At 34.9% G+C, this 27,600-nt stretch overlaps 1 protein-coding gene across 1 annotated transcript in view; it reads left to right on the forward strand.

Annotated features, from left to right (window-relative positions):
* The window catches only part of LOC114333435 (WD repeat-containing protein 18), a 67,510-nt gene that overhangs the window by 21,626 nt on the left and 18,284 nt on the right, over positions 1-27,600 (forward strand). The window contains exon 2 of the mRNA XM_028283303.2: positions 9,924-10,258. Coding sequence (XP_028139104.1) covers positions 9,924-10,258 — 335 coding nt within the window. The remainder of the gene's footprint in view (positions 1-9,923; positions 10,259-27,600) is intronic.

Below are 27,600 nucleotides of genomic sequence, written 5' to 3' on the forward strand. Positions count from 1 at the left end.
TGTTCTACCTTTATTCTTGTCGCACATTCAATAGGGTCTTCTTTCCTTTTTCTTTGTATATGTATTCTGATTTTTCCAAGTACTAGGTTGTGATCACTTCCGATATTAGCTGCACTTAAACATCTTATGTCTAGTACTTGAGAATGATGGATGTTTCTGTTTGTCAATATATAATCAATATCGGATCTGTGTCCTCCTGTATTTTTGAATGTATATTTGTGTTGATCTTTGTGTCTGAAGAACGTATTGTTTATTCGAAATTCGTTCTGAGAGCAAAAGTTAATAAGTAGTTCCTAAAGAATTTACAATAAATTATTCAGAATTGATTAACTTCTTGGGAATAAAACTGGATAGTCGTCTATCTTGGTAAGACAATATACAGTCACTCCGACTGTCAGCTCAAACGGCCTCAACTTAATGAAAAATATCTCTCATAAACAATGGGATGTCGACTTCCAAACTCTTATGACTGTTCACTGAAAGTTGGGTTTCAACTTGAGATACAATACGCTAATGTGTTACGTTTGGCTTGTTCTCTTGTATGGAATGAAAGCATGGATAATAAAGGCCAGCTCCATTAACAAACTTGAAGTCTTTGAAATGAGGTGCCTACACCGAATGCTTAAAATATCATGGACGTACTTAGGGACATATTGCGAGGAGAACGATATACTTGTCGGCAGCTGGTGCTCGAAGGAAACATAGAGGGTAAGAGAGGTCTAGGAAAAGATGTCATGGCTGCGTAATATTCGCCAAATGATATTAATGAAATTACTCTTAATAGAATAATGTAATTCTGACTATCTAATATCTCACCTGACAATACAATGCACGGTGGACGCTTACGCAGAAATACACGGCACCTTTAAGAAGTAAAGTTAATAATAAATAATTCAATAATTATACTTAGGCACAATTTTCCCCCTAACTCGGAAAATATCGACCGCACGAAAAAACTTGGAAGAAATTGTAGGAAATCGCGATTGCAATAATTTAAGTCCTTACCATTTTTCTCTTGAAGAGTTTAAAGTGGCTGAGCGGGTTATTAGTCAATTTGTGTATATACACCGTTCTTAGGCGTCAACGCCCTTCGATAGGGATCTATGGGGAGTATCACCGAGCCGCAAGCCCTTATCCCTTGCCGTACTGCTCCCTCATAGGTCGATCAGATGCCCGCATATTCCAGTCTAAGCGCCAGATTCATATTTAGAATTTTATACTGACGCGTTAGCCTTTTTGTTTTTCCGATGGCCTGGCTTGGGCTTGAACTCTCGTACCTCACAGCGAAGTGAAGTGCGGGTCAGCCGCTAGTCGCACTGAGCTATCCGATCGACTATTAGTCAATTTCATTTAAGTAAATACGGTTGCAATATCTCCAAACAAAATATACAAACATCAGAAGAGACTGTAATTAACGAAAATAACTACCTAATTTTTTATCGAGATTATGAGGCAAATAAGAAGTGTACAATATCTAAAATCACCCAGTGAGTATTTTTCTCGTTAAATAATTTTTTATTAAATAAATTATATTATTATATACATGTTTAAATAAAAATACATGTTATATACATGTTTTAAATTATTAAATAAATTTTAGAATATTCAATGATTTGTTTCAAGAATTTAAATTAAAAGACAAATTACAACTACAATTCTTGCTAATTTAAAAACGAGTTTAGAAAGTAATACATAGGTACACTCCAATAATTATTTTAAAGATTGCCACTGTTATCGTTGAATGACAACTCAAATTTAAATGCACCAGAAGAAATAAATAATTTTTATTATAATCCAGTCAACCCGACCGACCCCAAATTCCAATAAAGCTACCTGAATACGTCTCATCGTTGTCTCAAGTAAATTCAATCTCGTGTCTCGTACCTAGAAAGCTGCTAACGCCAGCTATTTCTAAAACCACTGGTGTCGTACATAAACGCTCGTTCAGTTTCGTATCTTCCAATATATTTATCAGTCAACGGTAATACATTTTACAAAAAAAAACATAACCACAACATGCAACATTTTTAAAACAATTAAAAACTACTTTTTTATGTAAATGTAACAAATAAAGAAAGAAAATTAGTAATCAATTTTACAAAAAAAAAACACACAAACACAAAATGCAACATTTTGTGAAGACAATTAAACACTACTTTTGTATGTAATTGTTACAATGTAACAAATAAAGAACGAAAAATAATTTATCAGTAATATATTTTGCAAAAAAAAACATGTTTGAAAAAATTAGAAGTTACTTTTAATAAAATATTTTTAATATTTAATTACATAAGGTGTTCAAAATTACCTCCAACACATTTATGCACGCCTAAAAACGATCATTGAATGAGCTACTTACTCTACGAAGCATTTGTAAGTTAACACAGCGAAATACACTTTGTATTCTATTTTTCATCTCATCTCTTGTTGTTGGAGGTATTTTATAAACTTCATTATTAACGTAACCCCAAAAAATCAGTTCAGTTTATTAAATTTTGGTGATTTGGGTGGCCACGCTACTGGTCCATTGAAAAATGAAAACATCTCGAAAACTAATAAATTTAGACATAGGGAATGTTATCTAAAAATTAAAGTACGGTAATGGTACTTTTCAATAGTGATATAACTTTTCAATAAATTACTGAGAAAATAATGTACTTGCGTTTTGACTCACCCTGTATTTGATATTAAGAAAATTAACAATATCAATCTTGAAAATTTTGACAATACGCAAAAAATATGGCATTAATAAACCATTGCTGTTTTGCTTATTTTTATTTATACAGGGAGTTGAACTTGTTACGATTTTCATATAAAATTGGTTATAACTTTGTAAATACCCTGTATAACATAACAAACCTTTATATTTTTGTGATGGAGAAGTTAACAGGATTTCGAATTTAAAATAAAATATAGGGTGTTCTATTAAAAAAAAAAAAGAAAATAATGTGTGTACTTTGTAAGCACGTAAGAAGTTATACTTCTATTATATGATTTCAACGAAATCAATATACTTTTAAACAGTTTCTCTACTACTTTTCTCACAAATGATTTCTGAACAATAATTGTTGCCAAAAATTTTAATTAAATACGTATTTTCTGAAAAACATTATATAATAATATACTTACAATCATAAAATGTATAAAAAAACTTAAAAAATAATAACTTGCATTGGGGCTCGAACCCGCTTCCCGTCTATCCCGTCGATCAAAAGTCAAAGCGAATTCCCACTGCGCCACCTTCGCGTATACGTCATGTGGGAATATACACAAACTGAACGTTTACACCATAAACTTTTTGACATTTTGTTTATTTATATGAATTTAATCAAATTATTAGTTTGATTTTTGTCGAATTAAAATACAACAAAATATAGAGTAAGAAAACGATATATTAGATGAAGATTTGTAGAAAGTTTGTTCGTAATCAGATTATGTAAATTAAAGCATTGCCTACTAATAGGTAAAAGTACATTATTTTTTTACATTTTCAAATAGGTATGAAGATAATTTTTTATTGCAATACAACTGAAACATTTAGAATTACGTACCTGTGGCTTTTCAAAACTATTTAAAAAGTCACTACAATTATAAATTTGATTTTATTTCTGTCCTCACAACAATAAAAACTAATATAATATACAACATTTTTGTTTACCGATAACCTCCATATTGAACAATTATTGACAAATCATTTCAACACAAAATCAGAGCCCGTATAACGACTAATACCACACTGTCGGTGTGCGCATGCGCCCAGTAAAATAAAAATTCACTCCCAATCGCGCCTACAGAAGTATAACTTCAAAAACATAAGTTTGGTCTGCCACTGTGTTGTCGAACACCCGAGACGAATTATAGACAATTTAATATCTGAAAAATGCGAAAGTATGTACGCATTTTAGAGACTTAAAAACTCATATTTAAATTATTGTTTTTGAGATTTTCAAGAGTTTAAATTGATGATATAAACATTCATTTTCAAGATTCTGAAGAGTAATCGGGTTTAACTTCAATTTGGACCGTTTTTCTTTAATTGTTCATTACGCGTCAATCCCATTTTTTATGCCGTATACTATTTCAAAAATCTCTTATTTTGCCCTGAAAAACATTTGTTTTAGATTTTCTGGGCCATCCTAAACAAAAAAGGTTTCTTGTCATGTTTCTTCGAAGTTATTAGTTTTCGAGTTATAAGCGATTTAAAATTTGAAAAATGAGAAAATATGCATTTTCGAGGCTTGATAACTTATGTAAATTAAAATTTTTGAGGATATTGAGTGCTTACACATTCATTTTCAAGATTCTGAAGAGTAATCGGGTCTAACTTCAATTTAGACAGTTGTTTTTTAATTGTTAATTATGCGTTCAAATTCGAGTGGACGCGCCTAATTTACAATTAAAAAACCACGGTCTAAACTGAAATAAGCCCCAATTACTCTTCAGAATCTTTAAACATGATGTTTATATATCAATTTAAGCATTTAGCAACCTCAAAAATTATAATTTGCATATGAGTTTTCAAGCCTCGAAAATGCGTATTTTTGAATTTTTCAGATTTTAAATCGCTTATAACTCGAAAATTATTAACTTCTCAGAAAAATGATACAAAAACTTTTTGTTTAGAATGACCCAGAAAATCAAAAACAAATGTTTTTCAGAGCAAAATAAGAGATTTTCGAAATAGTATACGGCATAAAAATCGGATGGACGCGCATCATTAACAATTAAAACAAATTGAAGGCACTCGTGGGAGTGCCGACAGAAGTGAAAACTTCTTATAGTATATAAATTACGAGCTCAATGCTTTTACCCCATCCTAAAAGAAGTGCTGTACCTATATCATATACGATATACGCAATGCGTATGCCCTATGCTGTTTATGTATACATACACATAATTTATACAGTATGTCCCTGTAAGTTGTATCCATATGGAAAACTTTTTTATTATTAATTTTACGAAAAAAAGTTATTCTTTATAAAAAGCTCTGCATGGTCCAAAATCTAAGATTTAACCATCAAATATCAAATTTTTTGAATATTATACGAGGTATGTCAAAAAGTTTGAATTTCACTCAAGGGTAAAGTAGCTTTATTTTTCGTAATATTGGAAATTGCTATTATGAAAAGATGTTTGGAATTAAAAACTATATTCTAATATGCAATTACATCCTTCTAATTGAAAAAAAAATTTTTTTGAGAAATTATGGATAACTATCATTATTTTTTCAGTTATTTCAATTCTGATAACTCTTTTATTATTAATTTTACGAAAAAAGTGATTCTTAATAAAAAGTTCTGGATGGTCTAAAACTTAAAATATGAAATTTTATCAATTTTATACGAGGTATGTCAAAAAAGATAAATTTAGATCAAAATTAAAGTACCTTTATAGTTCAGAATATTTCAATTAGAAGGATGTAATTACATACTGTAACATAGTTTTTAATTCTAAATAACTCTTCTTAATAACAATTTTCGATATTGTGAAAAATAAACGTATTTTACTCTTGAGCGAAATTCATATTTTTTGACATACCTCGTATAAAATTGATAAAATTTGACAAAAGATGGTTGTATTTTAGATTTTAGACCATGCAAAATTTTTTATTAAGAATCACTTTTTTTCGTAAAATTAATAATAAGAGAGAGTTATCTGAATTAAAATAACTGAAAATAATGTTAGTTATCCATAATTTTTCAAAAAAAAATTTCAATTAGAAGGATGTAATTGCATACTAAAATACAGTTTTTAATTCCAAACAACTTTTCATTATAGCAATTTTCAATATTGTGAAAAATAAAGCTACTTTACTCTTGAGTGAAATTCAAACTTTTTGACATACCTCGTATAATATTCAAAAAATTTGATATTTGATGGTTAAATCTTAGGTTTTGGACCATGCAGAACTTTTTATAAAGAATAACTTTTTTTCGTAAAATTAATAATAAAAAAGTTTTCCATATGGATACAACTTACAGGGACATACTGTATATGTACAAAATTTATTTCAGCGAAGTGATGACGGTCGCAAATTCAATACTTTTCCCCATCCAAGAAGTGCACAACGTCCCTAAAGAAATTTTCAATTCAAAAATTTATTTCGTCGAAGCGATAACGGTCGCTAATTTAATAATTTTCCCCATCCAAAAAGTGACAGTCCCTCAAGAAGTTTTCGCTTCAAATATTTATTTCGTCGAAGCGATTATAGTCGCTAATTTAATACTTTTTTACATCGAAAAAGAGCACAGCGTCCCTAAACAAGTTTCACTTCAAATATTTATTTCGTCGAAGCGATTACGGCCCTAATTCAATACTTTTCCTCCATAAAAAAAGTACACAACGTCCCTAAAAAAGTTTTCACTTAAAAAATTTATTTCGTCGAAGCGATGACGGTCGCTAATTTAATAATTTTTCCTTATCCAAAAAGTGCACAACGTCCCTCAAGAAGTTTTCACTTCAAAAATTTATTTCGTCGAAGCGATGAAGGTTCGCTAATATAATATTTTCCCCATCCAAAAAGTGTACAACGTCCCTCAAGAACTTTCCACTTTAAAAATTGATTTCATCGAAGCGATGACGGTCGCTAATTTAATACTTTTTTCTATCGAAAAAGTGCACAACGTCCCTAAAGAAGTTTCACTTCAAATATTTATTTCGTCGAAGCGATGGATGACAGTCCCTAATTCAATACTTTTCCGCCATCCAAATTGTGCACAAGGTCCCTAAAGAAGTTTCACTTCAAAAATTTATTTCGTCGAAGCGATAAAGGTCGCTAATTTAATATTTTTCCCCATCCAAAAAGTGCACAACGTCCCTCAAAAAGTTTCCACTTCAAAAATTGATTTCATCGAAACGATGACGATCGCTAATTTAATACTTTTTTCCATCGAAAAAGTGCACAACGTCCCTAAAGAAGTTTCACTTCAAATATTTATTTCGTCGAAGCGATGACAGTCCCTAATTCAATACTTTTCCCCCATCCAAAAAGTGCACAACGTCCCTCAAGAAGTTTTCACTTTACAAATATATTTCATCGAAGCGATGACGGTCGATAATTTAATACTTTTTTCCATCCAAAAAGAGCACAATGTCCCTAAAGAAGTTTTCACTTCAAATGTTTATTTCGTCGAAGCGATGACGGTCGCTTATTTATTACTTTCTCCCCATCCAAATTTAATAATTTTTCCCCATCCAAAAAGTGCACAACGTCCCTAAAGAAGTTTTCACTTCCAATATTTATTTCGCCGAAGCGATGACTGTCGCGATTACGGTCGCGATGACGGTCGCAATGACGGTCGCAATGAGGGTCGTAATGACGGTCGCGAATTCAACGCTTTTACCCCATCCAAAAAGTGCGATGATGGTCGCAATGACGGTCGCAATGACGGTCGCGAATTCAATGCTTTTCCTCTATCCAAAAAGTGCACAACGTCCCTAAAGAAGTTTTCACTTAAAAAATAACGGTCTAAATTGAATTTAGACCCGATTTCTCTTCAGATTCTTTAAAATGAATGTTTAAAATTAAATTTAAGCACGCGATAACCTCAAAGATTATAACTTACATATGAGTTTTCAAGCCTCGAAAATGCGTATTTTCGAATTTTTCAGATTTTAAATCGCTTATAACTCGAAAACTATTACCTTCTCAGAAAAATGACAAGAAACCTTTTTTGTTTAGAATGAGCCAGAAAATCTATAAAAAATGTTTTTCAGAGCAGAATAAGATATTTTTGAAATAGTACCGGTATACGGCGTACAAATCGGATGGACGCCCATAATTAACAATTAAAAAACAAGGGTCTAATTTGAAGTTAGACCCGATTACTCTTCAGAATCTTGAAAATGAATGTTTAAAATTCAATTTAAGTACGCGATAACTTCAAAGATTTAATTTACATATGAGTTTTCAAGCCTCGAAAATGCGTATTTTCGCATTTTTCAGATTTTAAATGGCTTATAACTCGAAAACTATTAACTTCTCAGAAACATGATAACAAACCTTTTTTGTTTAGAATGACCCACAAAATCTGAAAAAAAAACGTGTTTCAGAGCAAAATAAGAGATTTTTTGAAATAGTATACGGCATAAAAATCGGATGGACGCGCATAATTAACATTTAAAAAACAACGGTCTAAATCAGTGGTTCCCAACCTTTTATGTCTGGCGACCCACCTTCTGATGTTTTTTCATATTCGCGACCCATCCCTCACCCATGATGATACGCTATTCTGTACTCTCTACATCACTCAGCTACTGTAAGAGCGACGCCGCGACCCACTGAAATCTGCCCGCGACCCACTAGTGGGTCGCGACCCACCGGTTGGGAAACGCTGGTCTAAATTGAAGTTAGACCCGATTATTCTTCAGAATTTTGAAAATGAATGTTTAAGCTTCAATTTAAGCTCTTGACAACTGCAAAAATTATAATTTAAATATGAGTTTTTAAGCCTATAAAAATTCGTATTTTCGCACTCTTCAGATATTAAATCGCCTATAACATGAAAACTATTAACTTTTGAGAAAAATGACAAGGTGCCATTCTTGTTCAAAGTCACCCAAAAACATTAAAAAATATTTTTTGGCAAAAAGGTAATATTTTGAATTTGTTTAAATAATTTCTGCCCAAAAATTGAGAGATTCTCCTGAATATAATTATGCAAAAATTAATAAAACTAACAACAATTATATGATTTTTCTCGAAATATGACTTTGATGAACTGACCCATTTTCTTTATTTCCACGCCAATGGTCGGCATGGGCATCAAGAATGTAAAAAGCCGACACTTGGTAAACTGACTTTGGAAATTCTATATCATGTGACGTCACATGCTATGACGCGGATGATGTGCAAGGGTACAGTTGAGTCCCTGAATCTTTACCCGTGCGTCATCATTTAAAGCATACGAAATAAGTCGATGATAAGTCGGAAATTGAAATTTACTAAACGCAACAGCAAGTGACAGTAAGTGACTTGCTGTTGCGTTTAGTAAATTTCAATTTCCGACTTATCATCGACTTATTTCGTATGCTTTAAATGATGACGCACGGGTAAAGATTCAGGGACTCAACTGTATCTATATTGTATGGTATAGCCTCAGGTTTCCTTAACATTCTGTTTTTTTATTCATACGCTCATTATGTTCATTAATTCATTTGATTCATTATGTGGATAATAAAAAAGTTAGGTACTTTAACAACTAGCCATGTTCTTCATCAATAGAGGGTGTTTGCCTATGTGTTTTTCTTCATCATACAGTACAATGACCGTTTGCTTTATAAACATAATATGTCCGTAAATCTTTCATTTACCAGATACAGTATGTTAAATTTTTTCTTATAAACTGACGATTTATTTATTGCTCTAAAACAGGTTGAGATATGCAAATGAAATTTGGTAGGTTTTAAGATTGCGCATTTTTTGACCAGAATTACCCATTAAATGTTGTCGCATTTATTTAGAAACACCCTGTATTGACCAAAAACAAGGCTAGTTGTTAAATTACCTAACTGTTTTATTATCCAACATAAGCGAAATGAATAAAAAACAGAATGTTAAGAAAACCTGAGGCTATAATTGGTTTTTAATTTCAGTATTTTATAAATGCTAGAAAATTCGATAGGGTGTGGTGAAATTTGAGAAAAAAACACAGTTTGATTGGTACACCCAGTATACAATGACAATTTACCTGTCTAGTAAGTAACAATATTATTACTGCGATGTTGTTAAAGAATAAGGCTATAAGGTATGAAAGAAATCACTTAAATCGGACAACAGGTTTAGGACATTTGAGACATCAAAAATTACCAATTTTGTGGGTGGCCTGTTTTCTCTTACGCGCAGTGTATATATCTTGGATTACAATGATATGTATTGCAATTCACTTCATCTATGTGTTTTGTAAAGTAATAGTTGTTTTTAGACTTGTTCTACCAGAACCAGCAAATTGTTTAGCTGTCTCTCCAGAAAATAATTTTCTAGCTGTAGGAATTAATTGCAAACTTTACATATGGCACCTTTCATCAGGAAAACTTTTATCTATACAACAAAAGAACTATCAACCAATTACCTGCCTTAAGTTTTCAAGTGATGGAACACTTTTGATATTAGGAGGCCAAGATGGAATGCTGATTGTATACTGTGTAGGTGATTTGGCAACACTTGCGAATAATTTTATGCAACAAACTGATATTGGAAAAGCTGAACCACTCTACATAAAAAAAGATCATCCAATGGTGATTAAAGATATACATGTTGGTAAGTAAATACTTATTGCAATGAGTGAAATGAATGTCGACAACGAATCAAGTAATCTGTTAACCCAGGTACTAAGTACCAAACGGGCGACGCTAGCAAAATATTCCAACAATGCATCGCAGATTACCCATATGAAACGCTATCATTTTGCACTCTAATAAATACAGAGTATGGTATAAAACAAAAATGAAAATCATTGGTTTCGTTTTGATTCAAATTGAGTCTTTTGCCATCCTCTGACAGCATGTTTCGGGGTCTACCCCTTATCGAAGAGGCTTCGCGAGAAGACTGATTTGAATCAAGACTCACCGAGAAGATGAGAAGATTCCCTATTAAATTATAAAAAAATTTAGACCGATTATTTCACTTTTGTAAAATACTTATTGATTACGATATAATATTGTTTACTATTTTTGTTGGGAATAAGCCACACTTTTTGTCCTTGGAGTTATTTGACTATGGCCCCTTTCAAGGGCGGATCCAGGGAGGGGGCCATGGCCCCCTCCGAGAATTTAAAAAAATCATCATCATCATCATGGCATCCACACTCCTAGCGGAGTGATTATCGCCCTCTTTGGGCTCTTCCGATTCGTTTGTCGCGGTGAATCAATCCGCATTAACATTTTGGTTTTACAATAATTGGTTGTGTGACTTGGCATCTTCTACAATTTTTCTCCATTCCTTCCTGTTTTTGCTTATGGTTACCCATTCTTTAACTCCCATCTTCTTAAGGTCCTCGACTATCTGGTTCTCCCATCTAGTTTTGGGTCTTCCTCGTGGTCTGCCTGATACAGGTCTCCATTTGGAAATTTTCTTGATGACGGCTTCTGGATTTCTCCTTTCTATATGTCCCATCCATCTGAGTCTCTGTGCCTTGATAAATCTGATGAGGTCTTCTCCTTTCAGAAGTCCTCCTACTTCGTGGTTCATGAGTTTTCTAAATTCATTATTACCTAAGTTTAGTGGGCCTGCTATCCTCCGAATTAATTTCCTCTCTAGGATCCTTAATCTTTCTTCCTGTTTCTGGATCAGACACATTACTTCAGCACCATATGTGATTACTGGTCTAGTTGCTGCTTTGTAAATTTTCAGTTTAGTATTCCGAGTAAGCTTCTTATCTTTGAGGAAGTTATTGTATTTCCAGTAGGCTCTATTTCCTGTATGGATTCTTTCACTGATTACGATGCTTCTATCATTAGTTCCATCAACTCAGACTCCAAGATATTTAAAGTGTTCTACTTGTTCAAACTCATATTCACCAATATTTAAACTTGTCATATTAACTGGATTTTTTCTTGAGCTTATTAGGTATTTTGTTTTGTTTTGATTTATTTCTAAACCCCTTTTGAATGCTTCCTTGCATAACTTCGTAAATTCTTCCTTTAAACTGTTCAGATTTCTGCTAATTCTGTCGTCAGCGTACGCCACAAGTTGCGACGTCGATGTTATAATTGTACCTTTTATTTCTGTAGCTCTTATTGTTCATTATATTGCGACATTAAATAATGACGTTGATAGAGAGTTACCTTGTCGTACTCCACTTGCTATTTCTATATTTTTGGTGATACCGTTATCTGTAATAATTGCTGCAGTCGATCCTTCCATTGTCATTTTTTCGTAAGTTTTATAAGTTTCATTGGTATATCTAGGTTTTTCATGTCTTCTACTTGGTCGGGTCTTGTTAAGCTGTCAAAGGCTTGTTGAAATCTATGAAAAGGATGTGTAAGTCGATATCATGTTCGTAACATTTTTCAATTGACTGTGGGATTATGTGAACTGCGTCTATTGTTGGCCTTCCCTCTCTAAATCCGTGCTGGTAGTCTCCTATTTTAGTTTCAATGTATTTTGAGAGTTTTTGTCTGATTAGAGCTGTCAATATTTTGTAGCAGCTGTTTAACAGTGTTACTCCTCTATAGTTGTTTTTGTAGTGTCCCCTTTCTTTAGAATCGGAAATATCCATGCAGTTTTCCATTCTTCGGGCATTCTTTCTTCTTCCCAAATCCTTGTTATTAGCTCGTATATTTTCCGTTGTAGTTCTTCTCCGCCTCGTTTTATTAGCTCGTTTGGGATTTCATCTGGGCCTGCTGCTTTCTTTTGTTTTAGATTTCTTATCACACGTTTAAAAAAAATATAAATTTAAACATTTGCAGTTCAAATGTTTTTAATTGCAAACACATAATATGTACAAAACAGGGGATAAATATGTTTTCTGAAATCGTATAAATTTCCATATTCTATACACACAAAGAATAAAAAAGAAATGAAGCGCTACTTGGGTCACTAGAACTTAGAACAAAGGAGTTGGTTGGTATTTTCGCACAGTCAAAAGGAATTGTTTTACAAGTGTTGCGTTTTATTTTTCGAATAAAACATATGGTCACAATAACGGGATGACAGCCAAAAGCCTTGTCACGAAACCTTTAACATCTTTCGCCAAACTCATGTGCAAAGACGGAGCCATATAAACCCATGAAAAAACATCGTACCACAAGGAGTGCGTTCAGGTTGAGCTGGATTTTCTACAAAGTTATCGCAACCCTCAAAAGTCAGTCATTAACCAGATAGACTCTCAGAGGTCTAAACAGATCAAAAAAAAATAAAAAAAGACTACGACCAATAGGACTTTTCATCGATTGTCATTTGTTTCGAGCTTCCGTCATGTGTCATGTGTCACGTGTCATATAATATTAATATATCTACGTCACACGTCTTTGGTTTGTATCATTGGTTATATGAATAACGCATGACGTAGATATATTAATATTATGTGACACATGACAGAAGCTCGAAACAAACGACTGTGAATAAAAAGCCCTATAGTAGGGTCTATAATGTTCTTAGGTCGACAAAATATTCCTCTAAAAGACCATCGTAATGAAGGCCTTTCTGCTTCTGGACGAAGATGCTGGACCTAGCAATGAGGGGAATTGTTAAGGTTAAAAATCGCATCAAGAGATAAGACTCTTAAATAGCACCTATCCACAGCATCTTCCTGAGCAACATACATTAGTAGCAGCAGTAAAAATCCATTAATAACATGTTGTGGTGCAAAAATAATTGAATAAATAATATTTGACAAAACGACGGACGTATCCCACGTGGAACAGCTTTCTCTAAATTTGAGATACATACACAATAACAACATTCGTGAAGACTTTGTCAAATTCATTGACGCTGATGAGAACCTAAAAATAATTAGTGAAAATCAAGAAAGTGGGAAAGAACAAGGCCTGACAGGAGAAGCATTGGGAAAAATAGTATTAAATTTGTTGGAAGAACTGCACTTGATCCGAAGAAATGTGTAAGAATCGGTACTATGGCAGGAATGGTGAATTTTAAGGCACTTCTCACACACCTTAAAAGTGTGTAAAAAGTGCCTTAAAACTCACCATTGTAACCCTAATTTTTAAAAATTACCCCCGTACCTCCGGTACTCCTCCCCAAAAAAAGTTTATAGCCCCTCCCGAAAATCGGTCCTGGATCCGCCCTTGGGCCCTTTAAGGCTCATTCGCCAATATACCAATTTTGCTAATTTATTTTACTAATATACAGTATTGTGCAAATGAAAGGAATAAATTCGTTATTTCGTAAACCGACGACATTAAGGAAAACTTCCGAGATAGGTCGATTTTTGTTTTTAAATGATGATGTTTTGGCATATATATCATACTAGTGACGTCATCCATCTGGGCGTGATGACGTAATCGATGATTTTTTTAAATGAGAATAGGGGTCGAGTGATAGCTCATTTGAAAGGTCATTAAATTCTCTATTAAGTAATATAAACATTTACACAACTATTTGTACAGGATGTCAAAAAAAAAAATGTAATTAAAATTTTTTTATAAAAAAAAAGAAGAATGTGTGGAGTTTATTTAATTCAAAATACATTTTACTGTTGCCGAAAAACAGAAAAAATGTTTATTTCAAAAATAAACATTGCTTTTCGATTAAATTCAATGTTCAAGCCAGCTCCCGCCAGCCACCTGCCTCTTACGAAGTTTGAACATTTTAATTTAAGCGAAAATCAATGTTTATTTGTGATATAAACATTTTCTTACTGATTTCTAACAGCAATAAAATATATTTTGAGTTAAATAAATTACATAATTTCTTCTTTTTTTGTCAAATAATTTAAATTAAATTTTTTTTGGGCACCCTGTATGAATAATTATGTAAATGTTTATATTACTAAGTAGAGAATGGAAAGACCTTTCAAATGAGCTAGCACACGACCCCTATTCTTATTTAAGAAAATCCTCGATTACGTCATCACGCCCAGATGGATGACGTCACTAGTATGACATATATGGCAAAATATCATAATTCAAAAATAAAAATCAACTTGTTTTTGGATTTTTCCTTAAAGTCACCGGTTTACGAATTAACGAATTTATTCCTTTCATTTGCACCATACTGTATATTTTCCTATAGTTAGGGTTACCATACGTCCGGATTTCGTCCGGACTTCGTCCAGACAGTCCGGATTTGAAAGACACGTCCGGATTGGGGTCCGGATATGAGAAATGTCCGGATTTTTTTCTTTACTAAAGAAAATGGAAAATACTAGGCCCAACGGTGGGAAATTTCATTCTGAGCAGTACCTTAGTATAGGTCTAAAGCATGTTAAAACATAGGTGTATATGTATTTTAAACTGGCAGAGTTTTTCGATGTTAGTTGCATATTGTAGCGAAACAGCTGTACTTTTAATTGTGCCATATGCATTTAGCATATATGTACAATGTAGAGGTAGCAACACAGTCAAATTCACATTTTATATTTTCTACAACCTCTTGGACTACCCCTGTCCGGATTTGGCCTTAATAAATTATGGTAACCCTACCTATAGTTCTACTTATCCTAATTAATTTTTTTTAAGATTGACCACTGGTCAGTGTGTGACTACATTAGAGTCACAATTTTACTTTAAATAAGTTTATATTGACATTTAATAACCGTTAACGTCAAGGTTAATCGTTGATAATCGTTCTCAAAATTTCTGAAGTGGACACTAAAACGCCAAAATAATCTTATTTTAAAGTAAAATTGTGGCTTATTCCCAATAAAAATAGTAAATTGTATTGATATACAAAAAAGAATAGCTTCAAAACAATATTATTCATTTTTACGATATCAGTTGAACAAGTAGGTGTTCCGAATAAAGTACGTGCCTCCTAGCGGCGGGATACGGGCAACAATACATTGGCTTATAGGGCAGTCCTTACTGTAGGGATCCTGGCCTATACAGAAAAATGCAAGCGGGTGTGGGGTAATACTGCACTTTGGCTGCATTGGTGGTGTATTGGCTAAACGTGCAGGGCAGGGTATGGTGCTGATAGAAAAGGCATTCAGGCATCAAATATCCAAACAAAATCTTTTCAGGCCATAATAATGAAAAGACCTTCTCCAATTATATAAAAAACTTATACTGAAATGATGGCATCTCCTGAGGTAAAATGTGCCGGAAGTAAAATGAGCCTCCGTTCGGATTTCCGGGTGAGGACTATCTCAGGGGGAACACTATTGCAGGTTAGAAAAATCAGGATAGGGTCGTGGAATCTTGGTAGTCTTACAGGTAAGAGTCTGGAGTTAGTGGATGCGCTCAAAAAAAGGGGAGTTCAAATTGCTTGCATTCAAGAAACTAGGTGGAAAGGACAAAGGGCAAAAGAACTAGGTGAAGGATACAAATTGTGGTATACAGGGAGTAGTAACACTAGAAATGGAGTTGGTATAATTGCTGATAGTGAAATGAAAGATAACGTTGGAAGTTGTAAGAACGAGTGATAAAATGATATCAGTGAAATTTGTAATTGATAAAGAGGTATTGAATGTTGTGTGTGTGTATGCTCCTCAAACAGGTCTGGGTGAGAATGAAAGAAGAGCTTTCTATGACCACTTAGGAGACGTCCTGAGTAATATTCCGTCAGAGGAGAAAGTTATAATAGGAGGTGATTACAATGCACATGTGGGCCAAGCCAAGGCAGGATACGAAGCAATACATGGGGGATTAGGCTTTGGAACTACAAATGAAGCTGGAGATGATATGCTTGAATTAGCAACAGCACTAGATATGGCGATTGTTAATACATTCTTTAAAAAGAGAGAAACTCAACTTATTACGTACAAAAGTGGACAACATCAATCCCAAATAGACTATTTCATGATAAGGAAAGAAGACATACGTGAATGCAAGGACTGCAAGGTAATAGTTAGTGAGACAGTAAGCCAACAACATAAGCTGCTTGTTCTGGACATCGAAGTAGAAAGTGAAACTAAACCAAAATATCGGAGAGGACCACAAAAAATCAAGTGGTGGATGCTAAAAGATGAGAAAGAAGGTCTGTTCAGGGAAAGAATAGTAGAGAAAATATGTTGGAACATGAAAGGAAGCCCTACTACAATTTGGAGAAAAATGGCCAGTAGTATTAGAGAGACTGCTATTGAAATACTGGAGAAAACGTCAGGAAAAAAGTTTGAGGATAAAGAGACTTGGTGGTGGTCCAACGAAGTTCAAGGAAAAATAAAAGAGAAGGGAAAATTATATAAAAAGTGGCAAGAAACCAGATCCAACACAGATTTTCAAAACTATATGGTCGCGAAAAAGGAAGCGAAAGTAGCAGTAGCAAAAGCTAAAGCAGAAGCGTATTCAAACCTATACGATCAACTTGATACCAGGGAAGGCGAAACGAAGATATATAAAATAGCCAAACAGAGAGCAAAGAAAGCAAAAGATTTTAATCAGATTAGATGTATCCGAGATGAAAATAATAAAATACTAGTTCACGAAAAGGATGTCAAAAAGAGATGCAGAAAGTACTTTGACAGCTTATTAAATGAAGAATTTGACAGACAGCCTGTGGAGTCAACGGAGACAGTAGCAGCAATGGTCACCAAAGTAACAAAGGAGGAAGTGGTTCAAGTGCTTCAAAAAATATAGAAAAGAAAAGCGGTAGGACCAGATGATATTCCTGGGGAAGTATGGAAAGCATTGGAAGAGACAGGAACAAGGTGGCTAGCAGGTTTATTTAATAGAATTATGGAAGTTGGACAAATGCCAGACGAATGGAGAAGCAGTATACTAGTACAGTGGAACCCCGATAAGTCGGCCCCCGATAACCCGGAAGTCCGGCTAACCCGGACCGATTTTCATCAGACAAAAATTTAACAAATAAACAATTTAACAATTTTATCAAATAAAAATGTATGTAGGCCAAATAATATTTCAGAGATAATGTGTATTTGTGTAATTTGAACACATAAGTACAATAGTAAAAATGATTCATGCACACGGCGGCAGCCAGAGCGACCGTCTCAGCTTATCGGAAAGAACAGACACCTGTCTGTATTCCTTTTTCTTTATTTATGTCAAACTGTCTTAGCATTGTTTAAAAAAGACGTGACTATTTAAAAATTCTTTTTTAAAACAATGGTCTTGTCTGTTCTTAAATAACAACATTGTTCCTTGTGACCGTATTGTGTGTAGTACAGCCTATTAATCACTTCCGTTCTGTAATGTAATCGTGCTTCAGATTGTGTTTGCTTTGTCTACGTAATGGTAACAAAACGTAAAAATGTTGCAGTGACAATGGAAAAGAAACTAGAAACATTAGGTAGGATTGATAAAGACGAATCTTTAAAATAAATTTATTGCAGCATCATAATATGATATTATGCTACCATAGGTCTGGATCCCGCGTATGAAAAAAAAATTGATTAATAGCAAGCTAAAAATTTATTAATAGCTTAAGGGTGTCTAGTCGGATAAACTTTGATATATGAGAACACTGGAACAGGGGCAGTTTTAATTGTGGAACAGGTCAAAAATTTGGAACGGTCAGAACACGAAAATGGCACATTTGTTTTGTCCGACAGAACAGACATAAACTCTCCGAACAGAGATTAAACTCTCATGCAAAAATCAGACTGCTATTTATCACCTGTCATAATTCCTGTCATTTGACATATTCTACATGTTCCACTCATTAAAACGCCAATTTGGTGATAAATAGCAGTCTGATTTTTGCATGAGAGTTTAATCTCTGTTCGGAGAGTTTAAGTCTGTTCTGTCGGAAAAAATACATGTGCCGTTTTCGTGGTCTGACCGTTCCAAATTTTTAACCTGTTCCACAGTTAAAACTTCCCCTGTTCCAGTGTTCCCATATATTAATGTTTGTCCGACTAGACACCCTTAAGCTAATAACAAATTTTCAGCTTGCTATTTATCAATTTTTTTTTGTACGCATGATCCAGACCTACCATATTATGGTGTCGGTACATCTCTACAGTATGACTGAGTTTTTTACCAAGAAATGAACAAAACTCTACACTCTATACAACTATACGTAATTTAGATGTGTACTGTGCATATGTGTTTCATGTTTTTGTAATTGTAATGGAGGTTATTTATTAATTTTTACTATATTCTCCGGCTAACCCGGATTTTCGATAACCCGGATCGGCCGCGGTCCCGATTAATCCGAGTTATCGAGGTTCCACTGTACCTATATACAAAAACAAGGGAGATACACAGCAGTGTACAAACTACAGAGCTATAAAACTGCTTAGCCACACCATGAAAATATGGGAGAGAGTAATTATTGACAGACGGATACGTGAAGAGACAGACGGATACGTGAAGAGACTGACATATCCGAGAATCAATTTGGCTTATACAGGGCAGATCAACAACAGACGCAATTTTCATTATAAGGCAGTTGATGGGAAAATACAGGCGTAAAGAAAGAAACGCTCATATGATTATAAGGCAGTTGATGGGAAAATACAGGCGTAAAGAAAGAAACGCTCATATGGTATTCATTTATCTTGAGAAAGCATATGATAGAGTTCCTCGAGAGATTCTGTGGTGGGCACTCAATAAGAAAGGAGTCCCTGGTGCATATGTAAAGATTGTGAGGGATATGTATGAGGGAGTAACGACTAGTGTTAGGACAGGTGTGGGAGAGACTGATAAATTTCATGTGAAAGTAGGATTGCACCAAGGCTCGGTGCTTAGTCCGTATTTATTCTCATTAGTTTTGGACCAGATAACAGCGAAACTACAGGGTAACATTCCATGGTGCTTAATGTATGCTGATGATGTCGTGTTAGTAGGAAATGGTGAAAGAGACTTAGAACAAAAACTGGAACAGTGGACACGAGCTCTGGAGGAAAAATGTTTAAAACTTAGTAGGACAAAGACAGAGTATTTGGAATGTTCATTTAAAATGGAGTTACTACAAATAAAATGGTATCTTTGGATGGTGAACTGATTGTAAAAAGCAATAGTTTTAAGAACCTGGGATCGGTATTACAGAGTAATGGAGAAATAGATGGAGATGCATGCAGTAGAATTAGGGCTGGATAGATGAAGTGGAAGGAAGCGAGTGGTGTGTTGTGTGACAGAAAAGTTCCAATGAAGCTGAAAGGAAAATTCTATAAAACAGCCATAAGACCGGCTATGATGTACGGAACTGAATGTTGGGCAGTGAAAAAGAAAGAGGAACAACGAATGCATGTGGCGGAGATGAGAATGCTTAGATGGATGAGTGGAGTGACAAAAAAGGATAAAATTAAAAATGAGTATATTAGGGGAAGTCTAGGTGTGGCACCAATTGATGCCAAAATGAGAGAGCTTAGGTTGAGATGGTTTGGTCATGTTCAACGTCGAGACGTTAATCATCCAATACGAAGAGTAGCGGAAGTGCAAATTCCTAAAAGGAGTAGGAGAGGAAGACCAAAGAAGACGTGGGGGGAGACTATTAGGCAGGACATGTTGGTAAAGGGGATTAATATTGATATGACCCAGGATAGAATTGTGAGGAAAAATGCAATTAGGGAAGCCGACCCAGCATAGGGATAAGGCAAATAAAATGATGATGATGATGAGTTGAACAAGTAGGTATAACATCAGCATTTTCGGCAGCTTTGTTAAATAATATGAGTGGGGCCATAGAAAAAAATTAATTAAGTTTTTCCATACATTAACGTCCTATGTTTGTTACAACTTGTACTATGTTATCTTTAATTTCTCTGTCAGCAATTATATAAACTTCAATCCTGGTATTATTTTTCTCTGCATGAACTATGTATAGGTACTTAATCTAGTTGTTGCGCCTTTGCTCCTTTCCACCTCATCTCTTGAATGCAACCAATTTGTACTCTCCTTGTATCAATGCCAGCAATTTGTACTCTCTAGATCTAGAAGGTGGAAAACTGAAAATAAATTGCGCTGTTAGAGCACTTTTCATAAACATTAAATATAAGCAAATTATTAGTTGTCTATATTTTTTCTATATTGCTGCTGTTGAACATTGAATGGTCTTACATCTTAAAATAGCATGACCCAAGGCCCAATCACTTCTTGAAACTTTATTTATCACATATTCGAGTAACACAAGAGCTTTCAAATAAAGTACTACTTGTCATATGATCGCATTAAAAATTATTCTACAAAATGGTGCCAGTCCGCAATTTTGAATGATTATTGAATTACCATTGTTTCAACATGACGGTTGCGCTTGCGTTCATCACATGATGAAAAGGCTTATAGGATACGATGTTTAATTCAATTGTTTTCATCCTTTTTACAACATAAATATACAAAAACCTTTATTTATCCATGCCTGTCTGTCCGTGAATACCACTGGTCTGTTAGTAGAATAGAATGACGAATGAGATATCGAATGAGACTCTTACAAAACAAAGATGGTATTTGATCACAGACTTCCGGTTCCAGAGTTACAACCGGATGTACTGTTTTGAAGTCGTCGAAATAGTACAAGCGATATATACTTCGGATTTTTATATCACTTCCGATTAAAGAGTTATAACCGAAGTACCACATAGTAGCCGGAAAAAAAGTATATTATATTATCAATCGACGCGTATTTAAAAGTCGTGCTCGAACATGTTCTGGTTTTGATGTCATTTCCAGTTAAAATGTTGTGACCGGAAGTTTGACAAAAATGACTCAAAATTAGTGAAATCGAGTGTATATCAATAGACGCAAACAAAGTACACAAAGAGTTCAAATGTATAAGAGTATGAAATATAATTTTACGTTTCTGTTTTCGTAATTTAATTGTCAGTAAACTACAATAGAATCGTCATTACTACGATCTGTGGCTAATTGATTAAGGCCGAAGCCAACACACACACACACACACACACACACACACACACACACACACACACACACACACACACACACACACACACACACACACACACACACACACACACACACACACACACACACACACACACACACACACACACACACACACACACACACACACACACACACACACACACACACACACACACACACACACACACACACACACACACACACACACACACACACACACACACACACACACACACACACACACACACACACACACACACACACACACACACACACACACACACACACACACACACACACACACACACACACACACACACACACACACACACACACACACACACACACACACACACACACACACACACACACACACACACACACACACACACACACACACACACACACACACACACACACACACACACACACACACACACACACACACACACACACACACACACACACACACACACACACACACACACACACACACACACACACACACACACACACACACACACACACACACACACACACACACACACACACACACACACACACACACACACACACACACACACACACACACACACACACACACACACACACACACACACACACACACACACACACACACACACACACACACACACACACACACACACACACACACACACACACACACACACACACACACACACACACACACACACACACACACACACACACACACACACACACACACACACACACACACACACACACACACACACACACACACACACACACACACACACACACACACACACACACACACACACACACACACACACACACACACACACACACACACACACACACACACACACACACACACACACACACACACACACACACACACACACACACACACACACACACACACACACACACACACACACACACACACACACACACACACACACACACACACACACACACACACACACACACACACACACACACACACACACACACACACACACACACACACACACACACACACACACACACACACACACACACACACACACACACACACACACACACACACACACACACACACACACACACACACACACACACACACACACACACACACACACACACACACACACACACACACACACACACACACACACACACACACACACACACACACACACACACACACACACACACACACACACACACACACACACACACACACACACACACACACACACACACACACACACACACACACACACACACACACACACACACACACACACACACACACACACACACCACACCACAGTTCAAATGTCGACTTCCGTTTCTACTTCCGGTCACGTTGGTTGAAAACCTATAACTTGCGAAGTCCAATTGCTGGTTTTAAATAGCATTCAACCGAGCGTCTATCCTGATAAACTACTATATTTGGAAAAAACTTGGATGAGTTTACTATTTTGTTAACAGTCCTTTGATTATGAAATGAAGAATACGTATAAATTAGTTTTTTTAGTACTGATTCGGGGGATCCTTTTTTTTTTTTTTTTTTTTTTTATTTATTTACGCTGTAACCACAGGGGTTATTAGCGATCTAAAAAATATAACAAAAGTAAAGTTAATAAAAATTACAATAGGTGATACAGTCCAGAGTCTTTAAGATAATTTATTGTGTTTTTAACATTCATGTTTACTCCTAAGGCTTCCTTTATATTCATTGGGATGGTATACTTCTTTCTTATTGTTTCATATGTTTTGCACTCAGTTAATATATGTTTCACGGAGAGTGTTGTTTCACAGTTTTCACACATAGGCGGCACAGTTCGCGTAAAGAGATGTTTGTGTGTTAGGTTGCTGTGTCCCAGCCGTAAACGTGTTATTTTCACTTGGTCGGGTCTGTTCGCTATTATTTGCGGCCACGGTTTCACTGATTGTTTGATTTCCTTGAGTTTATTTTGAGACGCACTCCATTTATTTTGCCACGCACTAAACACTTTATATTTTATTTCTGACTTCAGGTCATCGGAAGAAACCTCGTTAATAAGGATGGAGTCCTGGCTGAGAGATGCTGAACGGGCTAGTAGATCTACTTCCTCATTTCCTTGTATACCTGAGTGTGATGGGACAAACATAAAGTCGACAGTGATCTTATTTTTATTTAGGATCGCTATTTCTGATTGGATATGTAAGGCAATTGGATTATTGGTGTAAAGACGTTTGATAATGTTAAGTGAGCTGAGTGAATCGGTTATTATGAGAGACGGGGATTGTTTCGACTCTTTTATGTGGATCAGTGCTTGTAATATTGCATACAACTCTGCAGTGAATGACGACGTAATAGGCTTGAATTTAAATTTTAATGATGTATTGGGTGTGAGGATGGCTGCACCAACACCGTCTGATGATTTGGATGCGTCAGTGTATATCTTGTAGTGATTTTTAAAGGTTTCCATTTCTTTTAAGAATGATTGTTTGATTAGGTCTGTTATGGTCTCACTTTTTTTGTATATACTAAGGTTAGTATTAATTTTGGGAATTGGTATTAACCAGGGTGGAGAAGTTGGGAAATTTGTTGGGATAATTTCAGGAAATTGAAGATGTAGGTCATGAAGGTTTCTCCTAATTCTTTCGTAAAATGGTGGATCTAATCTTGTTGCAGAGAAAGTGCCTTGAAATCGATCTGTGAATGTATTGGTATAAGTAGGGTGTTCTTTATTACTGGCTATTTTAGAAGCATATGAGAGAGAAAGATATTTGCATCGTAAACTTAGGGGTGGTTCTCCTGTTAAGCATTGTAAACTTTCAACTGGTGTCGTTCGAAACGCACCTGTAGCTATTCGTAGAGCCGCGTTTTGAACAGTTTCTAAGGTTTTCAATACTGACATTTTGCTTGATGAATAAACTATCGTACTATAGTCGAGTTTGGATCTGACTAAAGATTTATATACGTGTAATAGTGTATTTTGATCTGCTCCCCAGTTTTTGCTGGAAATAGTTTTCATAACATTTAATCCTGCTTGGCATGATTTTTTAAGTTCTTCTGTATGTTTTTTCCATGATAACTTTTGATCGAAAACCATACCTAAAAATCGGACATTATTTGTGAAACTAAGGGTTTGGTTATATAGCTTCAGATGCGGAGTTCGAGTGTTATGTTTTCTTGTGAATAGAATACATTTAGTTTTTGTCGGTGAGAATTGTAATCCGATAGACCTAGACCATGTTTCTAACTGACTGATTGTTTGTTGTAAATGTTTTTGTATAGATGTAGAGTTTTTTCCTTTGGCAAATAAAACTAAGTCATCAGCGTATAGTCTTCCTTTGACAATTGGTGAGCATTGTTGAAGTATATCGTTTATGGCTATTAGGAAAAGGGTTGAGCTTATAACTGATCCTTGTGGTACTCCGTTCTTTTGAACTTTTTTATCTGAGTTAACGTTGTCTGATCGAACTATGAAGCTGCGAGATTGAAGAAAATTTGATATAAATTTTAACATATTTCCTCTGATATTCCAATTATGCAATTTCGTTATGATATTGAATCGCCACACAGTATCGTAAGCTTTATTAATATCAAAGAAGACTGCGATACAATCTTGCTTATTTGCAAATGCTTCATGTATGCCTGACTCTAAGTCTATTAAGTTGTCTACAGTGGATCGATTTTGCCTAAATCCGCTTTGCTGTGGGATAAGAAGTTTTTGTTGTTCTAAATACCATCTCAGTCTTTTATTTATCATTTTCTCTAGCACTTTACATATAATATTGGTTAAAGATATTGGTCGATATGATTCTGGTGATGTCCGGGATTTATCAGGTTTGAGAAGAGGTAGTATTATTGCTTCGGACCAGGTTGAAGGGAAAACCTGGTTACTCCAGATTGAATTATAAAGGTCTAATAATAAATTGTTCCCATTGTCTGGAAGATGTAGTAGAAATGCTAGGGGAATACCGTCTGGTCCCGGGCTTGCATCTTTCGAAGAGTTTAAGGCTTCGGCAAGTTCTATTAAGGAAAAAGGAACGTTAAGGTTGTGAATCTCATGTTCGTCAAATCCCAGTATGTTTTTTTCTACGTTGTTTTTATGCATTTTGAAATCGTCAGTATAATTTTCATCACTGGAATTTAACTCGTATTGGTCTGCTAACATATCTACGATTTCTTTTCTATCTCTAATTATTTTGTTATTTTTTGCTAGAAAAGGAATTTTATATGGTTGGCTTTTACCAGAGATTTTTCTTAAGTTTCTCCAAACTGTACTTATTGTTGAAGAGGTATTTAGAGATGAGATGAATTTTTTCCAGGATTCTTTTCTATTCTTTTTTAGAATGTATCTTGCCTCAGCTCGTCGTTTTTTGTATTCCGTTGTGTTTTCGTCTGTTTTGTGACGCTTTAGTTTATTGAAAGCTTTCTTATACTCTCTCGTAGCTTGGCTGCATTCAGGTGTCCACCATGGAAGAGGCTTATGTTTCTTTAATATTTTTGTTTTTCCTACATATGTCATGGCGGCATTAGTGATCATTTGTAAAAATGTACTTAAAAATTTGTCTATGTCGTTTGATGATGTGAAGTTGGTTTGGTTAATGTCCTGTTCAATTTGTTTGGTAAAGTTAGTCCAATCAGCGTTTTTAATATTCCACTTTATGATAGATGACTCAATATTTATTGTGCTCTGATGTGTTAAAGAAATTATAATGGGGTAGTGGTCACTACCGTATAAATAGGGTAGTACGTCCCATGTTAATATGGTGGACAAAATTGGGTCACACAGAGAAATATCAATTGCCGATGTTGTGCCATTTTGGATGTTGAATCTGGTTGGTCTTCCGTCGTTAAGTAGATTCAGATTTTGGGATGTTATTATGTCTTCTATAATACGACCTTTCGAGTTGAGTTTTATGGAGCCCCACATCGGATTGTGGCCGTTAAGATCTCCGACGATAATTCTAGGTGAAGGAATTTGTTCCATAATAGCTATTAAATCTTCTTGGGATATGGATTGATTTGGTGGGATATACATATTACATATATAAATCTTTTGAGGTATATTTATTGAGATAGCTATTAATTCAATATTATTTGAAGTCACTGTTAACTGTGTGCTCATGAATTTTTCATCTACGTAAATTGCTACTCCTCCACTGGCAATATTTTGGTTTAATCTGTTTTTGTAGAAACATGAATAATTACGAAAGTTATATACGTGGCTTGAATTTTTGAAATTTGTTTCCTGTAGGCAGATAATAGATGGGTGGGTTTCAGAGATAATATGTTTAAGTTTTTCGAAATGGGTATAGAACCCATTTAAGTTCCATTGAAGTAGAGAAGTGAATTTAATTATTCTTTAGAAGAGCTTATAGACGAGTCGGAGTCTTCTCCCGAGAATGAAGTTTTTAAACCAATGTATTTGCCAAGTTTTTTCCTTAATCTGGTGCTTTTGTTTTTCATTCTTTTGTCGGTATAATATGGATGTAATTCTGTTAGAAACTTTATAAGTGCCTGAGAGTCATCTGAGCATAATTTTGTTATGCTGATTATGTCTTTTGCTCCTTGTATATTTTCGAATAAATCCACTACTTGATCAAAGTTTAACAATTGTGTTTCGCTTTTTTCTAGATATTCTCGAACTGGTTCTAAAAACGTTTTAAGATTTGTTATCTCATCTGTTAAGTTTTTGTCGTCAGTTTTGGTTTTTTTCATTAATTGAAGTTTAGGTTTTTCGAATTCGTCTTCGGCGGGTGGCGATGTTGCATCTTCTAAGGTTCTTTTTCCTGTTGTTTTATCCGAAGTTATCTGGGGTTCGTGAGTATTCATCTGTGTATTTTTGTTTAGAGGTAAGTTTTGACTTGCTTCGGGTGAGGTTGATTTTTGTTTTTGGATATTATAGGATGACTCAGACGATGTAGGTGTTGCGATTGTAGTGTTGACTGAAGACGTGGTTAAATGTATGGATGTATTTTGTAGTGGTGGTTGTTGGGTTGTGTTTATTGATAAATGCGGGATGGCTTCTGTTTGCGATGTGGTTTGAAAAGACTTGGTAGGTGTGGAGGGAATGGTATTTGAAATTGTGGGAGTATTTTGCGGATTATCTTGTTGAGTATGATTTATTGGTAAAGTTTGTTTCATCTCTGTTTGCACTGCATTATCATTGTAAGGATGGC

This window comes from Diabrotica virgifera, chromosome 3 (assembly GCF_917563875.1).
Source record: "Diabrotica virgifera virgifera chromosome 3, PGI_DIABVI_V3a".
In the NCBI taxonomy this organism is placed as follows: domain Eukaryota; kingdom Metazoa; phylum Arthropoda; class Insecta; order Coleoptera; family Chrysomelidae; genus Diabrotica; species Diabrotica virgifera.